We start from the raw sequence: 10,638 nt of genomic DNA on the forward strand, positions 1-10,638 counted from the left end.
ATACCAGTAATCTCAGCCTTCCAGAATCTCCTCTTTCCGTATTCAGCTCCTTTGATCTCGTAACAGTGTCTGAAGTTTCTCAGCTTCTCCGTTCCTCCCCACCTACTACCTGCTCACTGGATCCTATGCCCTCATCACTACTAAAACAGTGTGCCCCTGTCCTTACTCCAGCTCTTACCCACATATTCAATTCCTCTCTGGCTTCTGGTACTTTTCCCTCTCTATTCAAACAAGCATGTGTCAAACCCATTCTTAAGGGCTCTGGCTCACGGGGCAAACTCTGGTTTTCGGCCTGCGCACTCCACTGAGACGGCCTTATGTAGATTGGCAAATGATCTCCAGACTGCCAAGGCCAAAGGACACTACTCAGTTCTCATTCTCCTAGACCTTTCCTCTGCAATTGATACTGTCGACCATTCTATTCTTATGCAAATTCTCTATTCTCTGGGTATCAGGCTGCATCCTGGTTCTCTTCCTACCCTTCTAACCGCTCCTTCTTCTGTTGCTCTTGCTAACAAATCCTCTACCCCGGTTCAGCTTAGTGTGGTGGTGCCGCCTCAGGGCTCTGTACTTGGTCCTTTGCTGTTCTCCCTGTACACTCTCTTTAGGAGACCTTATTTCTTCTTTTGGTCTTAAATATCACTTATATGCAGATGACATCCAGATATATTTAGACACCCCTGCACTAACCTCTGATGTTCAAACCCAGATTGCTAACTGCCTCCTGGCTATCTCCTCCTGGATGAACCAACGCCACCTCAAGCTTAACCTTAACAGAGCTCATGGTCTTCCCACTCAAACCTAGCCCTTCTCCTCCTTTCACCATTACTATTGATGGCATGACCATTAACCCTGTTAATTCTGCACGCTGCCTTGGGGTTGTCTTTGACCAGTCCCTCTCCTTCTCTAACCATAATAATAACACTGCCAAAACCTGCTGCTTTTTCCTCTGCAATATTGCCAAGATACGCCCCTTTCTTTCAAAAGTAAAAGCTAAAACACTAATCCATGCCCTTATCCTTTCCCGCTTAGATTACTGCAATCTCCTACTAACCGGCCTTCCAAACTCCCACCTCTCTCCCCTGCAATCAATCTTAAACTCTGCTGCCAGGATCCTCCTGCTCTCTCCTAAGAGGGAACCTGCTTAGCCTCACATAAGCTCTGTTAAGCAAAGGATAGCTTACAAAATCCTTCTGCTAACATTCAAAGCCCTTCACTCCTCTGCTCCTCACTACATTTCTTCACTGGTCTCTATGCATGTTCCTGGTTGTCTCCTCCACTGTTCTCAGAGCCTCCGTCTTTTTACACCATCCACACCCACTGCGCTCTCTCGTCTTAAACCTTTCTATCTCGCTGCTCCTTACCTCTGGAACTCTATCCCTGAATCCCTCCGTAGGAAACACTCACTAACTCTCTTTAAGAAAAAGCTACACTGCTGTTAGATGCTTTTACCCCGTGCAGATCCCAGTGAGTGATACATCTGAGGGAAAGGTATTAAAGTCTCCTGTGTGAGTCCCCTGGGTGAGGACAGGTGTTTTTTTGTGGCCTGCTACGTGGGAGCAACTGTGTATCCAAAGAGGGAGGTACTTTGGGGCAGGTAGCGCTACCTGGGGAAACCAGAAGAGCTCTGGGGAAGGGACTTTGCCAGGACTGAACTGGGGAAGGGTATTTGTATGTATGTATATCTTTATTTATAAAGCGCTACTTATGTACGCAGCGCTGTACAGTAGAATACATGAATGCATTACGGGGTTATTAAGATAATAATAGATAAATACAAAGTATAACAATAAATACAAGATACAGTTGCAATAAGTTAAGAGTCAAAGACACAAGAGGATGGAGGTCCCTGCCCCGTAGCTCTTACAATATATATGGGAGGGAGAATGATCTGAGTGTGATCTAGGTAGGTATCATGATTCAACTAATCTTGCAAAGTCATGTCAGGCAAAGGCCAGGTCAGTCCTGGAAAGCTGGTATTCTAGTTTAGTTTAATTTCCAAAAGGCTGCTTTCCCCCCCCGAGACAAACCGGTGACTGTGTCAGGGAGGTACTCTGACTGTTTGCATTCTAGGCCAAGCTTGGAGGTAATTTAAGGAGATATTTTTCTGTAAAAGCTTATTTGATGTCATCGATTAATGTTTTATCAATGATCGAGGCCCTGACTAACAAAGTGACCTCCAATGAGTGCTTAAACTGGAAAAGTCTGACAACCACTGCCTTTGATTTTAAACACCACTTGATAATGTTGCCACCTTTTCTAAAATAAAATACTAGCCTTTCTATATTTATATCTATATGCCCTGTTATAATAATTATGATTTCTACAAAATATGTTGGTGCTGTAAAGAAAGGACAATAATAATACATCTACGGGTGAATTAACACTATGACGCTGCAAGCAAATCCATATATATATATGTGTTAATTGTATCTATGCAATGTATTGTATGGGTTATGAGGAAAAGAGGATATCTGAGAAGTCATCATGAAGGGTGCAATTATCACCCTACATCATAAAAGAAAAGCGAGTCTTTGCTGGTATTGTAAGGAATACTGTCATGGGAAGACATGTTTTTTTTTCAAAATGCATCAGTTAATAGAGTTTCTCCAGTGGAATACTGCATTGAAATCTGTTTTCAAAAACACAAACAGATTTTTTTATATTTAATTTTGAAATTTCACATGGGGCTAGCCATATTCTTCATTTCCCATGATAATCATCATTTGGAGAGTAGTAGTCAGCACCAAGCCTTGTGATTAGTTAGAAGTAGTGCAGGTTCCCCAATGGCCACTTTCCATCGGCATATCCTGGTACAGAAGAACAGGAACAGCACCTCTTGTCTTTGTAGATTAAAATGCCTTTATTGCAACATTTTTTGGGGGGGGAAACAACAATAGCAGCTATTGTTGTTTGCCCCCAAAAAAATGTTGCAATAAAGGCATTTTAATCTACAAAGACAAGAGGTGCTGTTCCTGTTCTTCTGTACCATGATAAACATCAGTCACATTTTACTGTTGAACTGCAAGTTGGAGTGATATCACCCCCCTCCCCCCCGCAGCCTATCAGCAGAACAATGGGAAGGGAGCAAGATGGCAGCTCCCAGTAGATACCAGAATAGCACTCAATAGTAAGAAATCCAAGTCTGGCTTGGGACTCCTCCAGTTACATAGGAGTAGGAGAAACAATAGGTTACCTGAAAGCAGTTCTAATGTGTAGCGCTGGCTCCTTCAGAAAGCTCAGACACAATGCACTGAGATAGCTGCCTACACACCAATATTACAACTAAAAAATTTTTTTGGTTCAAAAATAAAATTTTAAATAGTAGAGTGAACTATTTACAGTAAACAGTGTAATTTAGAAACAAAAAGTATACCATAAAAATCATGACAGTATAAGGTTACGGCAGGGTTGGAACTAGGGGTAGGCAGCAGAGGCATATGCCTAGGGTGCAAAAATGGTTGCACCTAACTTTTATGTCACCTACCCATAGTCTGTGTCCTTGTCATTTACCTGAGTCCCCTAAGGGGGGCTGGCTGGAATTCCTAGGATGCTTGGCAAAGGGTTACGCACTAGCAAAACAATGTTTGCTGCAAAAGATGCCATTCTCAAAATGGATATATTTAGTCTTTGAAAATAAAATTCAAACTTCTCATGTGGCCTGCTTCTGACATTAATAATAATTTACTAGGTGCCAATTTACAGGGCCAAATACAAGATTTAGTGCAGGTCCATCTTTTTACCATCCTCAAACATGTGTCCAGTGACCACACACCTCAAAACCACAACCAAAAGCAAACTATATCCTACGGTAGTAACAGGTCTGGGGGTTGAATTGTAGGAAAAACTTAAATAAGTGTGTAACTAGACAAGCTGTTTAATTAAGAGTGTGTAAATAGACTTTTTTAGCAGATAATTTAAGCTGGCCATACACGCACCGATGATACCGTATGCAACCTAGTTTCATACAATATTCGGTGCGTTATGGTAGATTGGCGAGACCACCAATATCGCTGCAGATATTGGTCGTCTCGTCGATCAGCCAGTTAAAAGATTTTGATCTGGTGCCTTCAACGAAATCCGGGCCGAATCAGCAGGTGGAGGTAGAATTCCTGTTGTTTCTACCTCCACATCTGACATATCAGCCCTGAACGTCATGTCAGTGGGGGAAACGAACAATCTGTTCTGCTTATCACGGCTTCTGAATGCCTGAAAATACCCTGCCATAGACAAAACTGAGAATTGCTTCTGCTATAACACATGTAGAGACAATTATTAATAAAACTCGACTTATCAGTAATGATTAGCATTGTCTATTTTGGTAGCCGTGACATGCAGCTGCTACTAGTAGCTCTGTGTCTTACTGTTATCTTCCCACCTTAAGGGCAGTGGCACACGGGGGGGGGGGGGGGATAGTCGCTGTGATAAATCTTCATTATTGCAGGCGACTTTTCCAAAGTTGGCCAAAATTTCCTTGCTATACCATCACACTGGTGATTTACATTCTTGTTGGTGGGATGGCATTTCGGGGAGATTAGTCACCCACAATAGTGAAGAGATATATATATATATATATATATATATATATATATATATATATATATATATATATATATATATATATATATATATATATATATATATATATATATATATATATATATATATATATATATATATATATATATATATATATATATATATATATATATATATATATATATATATATATATATATATATATATATATATATATATATATATATATATATATATATATATATATATATATATATATATATATATATATATATATATATATATATATATAATCTCCTGAAACGGAGTGCCTTGGAGTTTTCATATACAACCCTACTAGCACAGTGCAGCTGTATTTATTGTTCCATTAATTAAAGCCATTTACAGTTCTAGGTCACTACTGTTTCTATTTCCAAGAATGTGGGAAATAGAAGGCAGCTTCACCTCACTGACAAGCTTTTTCTCCTGTAGCTCGCCGGCCCGCCTTTAATCCACGCCAAGTGTTCCTTTGTGCTCAGCATCTCAAAGAAAAGACTGGTTCACTTTGGAAAGCCCGCCTTCTGGCCAGAAAGGCTAAACGATTGGCGTATATTTATTCCTCCCATTTCCCTGTCTCAAGTTGATTGACAGCTACTTTAACCTATTAGGGATTAGCTTTAGAAGTCACGTTACCGTGAGTTTTGCTCGGTAGCGTAATGGCGATGTTGCTGAACCAGTCTCAGCCTCCCCAGGGTCGGGAGGGTGGCGGAACTCAAGTAGGTTCTCTTGGCCCTGGAATACCAGTTGGGCAGCAACAACAGCAGCTCGGCCTTCAGCAACAACAGCAGGATTTTGACCCGGTGCAGAGATACAGAATGCTCATCCCTCAGCTAAAGGAAAGTCTGCAGGTTAGTGCTTGGGGTGTTTCTGTTCTTCTGGCATTGCTCAGCATTCTTTTTCCAGGATAAATTCAGCTGTGTTCTTTAGTGCTACTTTTTAAATATGTCAAGGGTCCACGCATACAAGATCATATATGAGGTCTTTATAGACCATTTCGGTATGTAAGAAGGAAGTGGAGAAAATTCTGCGGGGGGCTGTGGAGCCGTGAGACTTTTGTAGGTGCTGTTGCCAACATTTTTAGTTTAGCAGTGTACAACTACTGTGCAGGGCAATGTTGGTGCTTTCAGGAATGATGACAAGTAAAAGCTGAAGCTTAGTAAGTGGAACAATAGTCTGAAAAGGTTATGCAATAAAAGGCACTTTTTGCCCAGGAGCAGTAACCCATAGCAACCAATCAGCAGGTAGGATTTACTGGTCACCTGTTTAAAAGCTGGTCGCTATGGGTTTCTGCTCCTGAGAAAACATAATGCCTTTTATTGCATATGGGGGTAAATCTCCTACTGTTCTCCAGTTGGATAGGCAGCAGGAAAAAAGCCTAAAAATCATGCTTTTCTACTACATCGTTTACTATCCCACCAATAGCTGAAAGCTTCTGGGAGTTGTAGATTGGCTATTGGAGAGTCTCTGTTTATACCTTACTACAAAAGACAAGAACAAAAATAACAAATCAAGGAAAGGAAGAGAAGGTAAAGCAGAGGGAACAGCATATGATCTTTCTCAGGAAAAAAAATTGTAGCGGGCCTAACCAAATGTTACTCATTGCTCATTTAGTTATAAAACCTTTCTATTTCTTTTGTTGTTTCCCAGAACCTCATGAAGATAGCAGCCCAGAACCTTGTACAGAACACAAACATTGATAATGGACAGTGAGTACCTATATCATGTTGTCATTACTATGATACATTTTTTTAGTGTGGTACTAAATGTATTGAATCTTCTCTTATGTTTTTTTTCTGTTATTCTGAAAGGCAGCAAACGTATCTATCTTACTTATTGATTTATGCTGATGTTTTTGAAGCAGAGGGAACATCATAAACCAGATGCTTGTATTTATTCATGTGTTTGAGTTGCCATGTTGTTGAAGTTTATCCATAGATTGAAGCAAGAATCTACAAGTGACTGGAGAAGGGGAAAGAAACGATTTGTAGTGGCTGGTACCAGCAAGCAGAATGGTGACCCATACCAATTTTTGTAGGAACATGTAACTGTAATTTTATAAATGTTCCCTCTTTGTTAATAAAATAATGAAAGCTCTTGTCTTCCCTGAGCTTGTGGTTACATACCAGTGGCCTAGCTCCAATAGCCTTCATTTTCTGCTTGCTGTAATGACAGGCTACGTGGTAGCACAAAGACAATATAAGCTGATGCTCTGATGTATATAGTTTTAAAATTTTGGCCCTCAGTCCAGCCTTTGTCGATACATGCTTAGTATCTGCACCAGTATAGTCAAACAGTTTTATTATCAGACTTCAAAAGTATTTAAAAATTAGATAATTTCTATGGTTACCACTGTTATCTCTTTAAAATGCATCTTTGTGATAAACACTGTATTTTTCAGGAAAAATGCTGACGGGCTAGTGCAAAGGTTTGACAAAAGCCTGGAGGAGTTTTATGCCATATGTGACCAACTGGAGCTTTGTCTAGTGAGTATAAGTTCTTAAATATAGTGTACGTTTTGGGCAATGCTTCTGTTGACTTTAAAGCATTTATAGTATACCTCAAAGTGACGTTAATAGGGATTTAGTGCGCACCTGTTAGAATGCCAGTGTGGGTGGTGCACAGATTCTCTGAAAAGGGGATCTAGGGGTTTATGTTTATGTACTCATGTCTGTGGGCAGTATAGTGTTTATGCACCTTTTTGGGTATTTTTTTTGTTTGGGATTCAAACATAGTATTTGTGGAGGTCTCTCTATGGAATCTGTGCATCCCTGCAGTCTTCATATACACTCACCTAAAGGTTTATTAAGAACACCTGTTCAATTTCTCATTAATGCAATTATCTAATCAACCAGTCACATGGCAGTTGCTTCAATGCATTTAGGGGTGTGGTCCTGGTCAAGACAATCTCCTGAACTCCAAACTGAATGTCAGAATGGGAAAGAAAGGTGATTTAAGCAATTTTGAGCGTGGCATGGTTGTTGGTGCCAGATGGGCCAGTCTGAGTATTTCACAATCTGCTCAGTTACTGGGATTTTCACGCACAACCGTTTCTAGGGTTTACAAAGAATGGTGTGAAAAGGGAAAAACATCCAGTATGCGGCAGTCCTGTGGGCAAAAATGCCTTGTTGATGCTAGAGGTCAGAGAAGGGTATTAGTATGGTGTTCCTAATAATCCTTTAGGTGAGTGTATATATTTTAATTTGATGGTTGAAAATGTTTTCATCTTCCTATAATAGCTCTGGAGAAACTGAACCGAAAAAGGTTTCAGATAGCTGGTTGTGCATAAAGGTGCAGTTTACCAAAAATAAACAGGTGTGGATAGCAAAAATGGTAATTAAAGGGGACCTAAACACAAAGCGCTTTGCCAGCCCTTCTTATCTTTAGTGATATTAGCAGTTAGGCAGCTAATAGCAGGCTTTTGAAGGTCAGTGTGTAAGTGACCTTACTGTCGGTTAACCCTATGGTTGCTGATGCTTAGTTCAGCCAGAATCCTGGTATTAACAGTACCAGTGCTTCAGTGTAATCCTTCTTCTCTCTTTTTGTCAGGTATGGACATGCAAACAAGAGTGAAAAAGCCAGCTTTCTGTTTCTAAGTTTGGCTTTCCCTCTACTGTGCATGCGCCTGCCCAGACCAGAACAAAAAGAAGACTGTAGAATTCAAAGAAGTTGACAATTAGGTAGTGGCACCCCACCCCCCAATTTCAAATGTAGTTCTCCTTTAATAAATGTGATGTGAAACAGGTATAATTATCAGTGACAGTGAAGATCTTCATAATTCTTCTATAAAGTAACAACTGCCTGGTGGGGGTCACTGTACTAGAAGTGTTAATGACACTTACATACTCTCTGGGCAGATGTGTAGAGTGTAGTAGCAAATAGGCAAGCTAACTGTACTTCTTTCAGAGCTGCCATGATTTGGCCGAATACCAAATCTAATCCTGTATTCGGTGCATCCCTAATATATACATACACAGTATATTGTGAGTCAGTCCCTAATCTCAGTAACTGACAGCAGCACAGGGCACGTGCAGTGAATCAGCAGCAAAGCACAGATCTTCCCTGCTAACAGGCTGTGGTTGCCTTGGGCTGGTACAGAAGCCAAAAACAATTTACAACATTTCTAGCCCACTTTATTAGTTAAGCTTTAGTTCTCCTTTAACAGACATGTAAAGCTCGCATGCAAAAATGTAATCGGTGAAACCCTCTTGGGTGGGGAAAGATGTGCCCAACTTATATGCATGGTAGAAATAATTGTAGGGTATGCATGTTCTTTAATAGGGTTCAGGTAGAATGAAAGACTATGGGATGGTCAGCTTCACTGTTTTTATTTTGTTGACCTGTGTTTCATCAGTCTTTTTTTTTTTTTTATAGCGCCTTGCCTATGAGTGCCTCTCTCAAAGCTATGACAGTGCCAAGCATTCACCTACGTTGGTGCCCACAGCCACTAAACCTGATGCAGTACAGACAGAAAGCCTACCTTATACCCAGTATTTGAGTATGATCAAATCTCAGATATCCTGTGCCAAAGACATACACAATGCACTTCTTGAGTGCTCTAAAAAAATAATGGGGAAGACTCCAAACACACAAGGTGGACTATAACAGCTACTTACTGCTTGCTCACCAATATACAGTGGACTACTAAATAACTTTCATATCACAGAAGGAATATTTTCAACTGCTTTTTTTTATCCTCTATTCTCATTTATGTTATGAGAGAGTAGGCGATTTTGAGTTTACTTTTTGTTTTGTTTCCTATGCTGTAGGTATTTATTGAGAGGCTGTGTAGTGGTACAAAAATATAATCTTTAAATTCTAAAGGTTAAATATTGTCCAGCTTTGCTTGACTGCCTGTGCCCTCTGTATGCATTCTTTGGCTATTATCCCAAAAACCTACTCTCCTTCATATATTCAACTCAGAAGATAGAAAAAAAACAAAAAGGAATTGACCATCACTACCTTCTTCCCTACATGACCTTGCATATGTTTTAAAGTTGTTTGCCCCATTTGACTGTTATTACAACTGCATAGTGAGTAAAGCTGAAAATACCTAATTACATAAAATAAAAGCCTTCTAAAATCCCCTGCAAGAGGTAAGTAAATAATATTTTAAACAAAAAAATTGTGTTTGTGTTATTCTGTCAGGAATTAACCCTCTTAAATGGCAGATGCTGCTGAATTAACATTCTAGAATAGATAACTCTAGAGCGCCCTATTCTGTTTTAGACTTTCCAGAACAGGTCTCACAGGGAGTTTACATTAAAAAAAAAAAAAAAAAAAAAAAGCAAAATAGATGAAAAAAACATAATAGCGTAATACTGAAACCAAATTTCACTATTCACCCTCTCATATGGCTTTAACATTAATTAGTATTTCTCTGTGCACTCTCCTTCAGCATCTCTCCTCACGGCTTTAGGAGAGACGCTGAAGGCGAGCTCGCACAGAAACAATTTGGAAACCTGACGATGGGAGGGCTGATATAGTGTTAACTAGTTAATGTTAAAGTTTACTGACTGAAACTTTCAATGTACGATTTTGGAAGCCTTCTATAGGACTCATTGGCACTCTACAGATCCAACCTGGCCAAAAGATAGTCATGATACCAAAGCTTGAATGAATTCCGAAATGGTCGTAGTCTTTGTGAAAAAGACTTTTTCATGGAAGATAACAAAAACCACGAAAAAGTCATGGAATTGTAACAAAATTATCCTGGACTTTATGAAAAGTTCTATAAATTAGAAAAAATATGATTTTTTTATCAAAAAAAATAATTTGTAGTTTAATGAATGAGCCCCATGTGTGTCAAATTGTTTGTCCAAACTCTAAACAGGTGCAAGTGGGTGCTAGGTCAAAGCATGTAGATACCTATAAAAAGGACCAGCACACTGAACCACATCAATATCTTCTTTTTATTCACTGTGCGAACCAATGTTTCGGTCCCTCCTGGGACAATGTGCAAGTGAAAAACTCAAACTTAAAATAGTACAAAGATTTGAAAAACACTACATTGACATAACAATTAGCATAAACTCGTTATCCAATACCATCACAGTACAGGTT

General features: G+C 39.5%; 1 protein-coding gene across 1 annotated transcript; it reads left to right on the forward strand.

Annotated features, from left to right (window-relative positions):
* The first annotated feature begins 5,196 nt into the window (after window positions 1-5,196).
* On the forward strand, window positions 5,197-9,405 carry med29 (mediator complex subunit 29). The gene is made up of 4 exons (NM_001079404.1): window positions 5,197-5,426; window positions 6,226-6,284; window positions 6,977-7,061; window positions 8,950-9,405. Exons 1-4 carry the CDS (start codon window positions 5,235-5,237, stop codon window positions 9,178-9,180), a joined length of 567 nt encoding a protein of 188 aa, NP_001072872.1. The 5' UTR covers window positions 5,197-5,234; the 3' UTR covers window positions 9,181-9,405.
* The last annotated feature ends 1,233 nt before the right edge of the window (window positions 9,406-10,638 follow it).

The sequence above is a fragment of the Xenopus tropicalis genome, chromosome 8 (genome assembly GCF_000004195.4).
Source record: "Xenopus tropicalis strain Nigerian chromosome 8, UCB_Xtro_10.0, whole genome shotgun sequence".
Classification (NCBI taxonomy): Eukaryota; Metazoa; Chordata; class Amphibia; order Anura; family Pipidae; genus Xenopus; species Xenopus tropicalis.

Coding starts and splice junctions, on each gene's coding strand:
- med29 (NM_001079404.1), top strand. CDS start 5,235: ATGGCGATGTTGCTGAACCAGTCTCAGCCTCCCCAGGGTCGGGAGGGT. Junction 6,285..6,976: donor ACAAACATTGATAATGGACA/GTGAGTACCTAT, acceptor TGTATTTTTCAG/GAAAAATGCTGACGGGCTAG. Junction 7,062..8,949: donor ACCAACTGGAGCTTTGTCTA/GTGAGTATAAGT, acceptor TTTTTTTTATAG/CGCCTTGCCTATGAGTGCCT.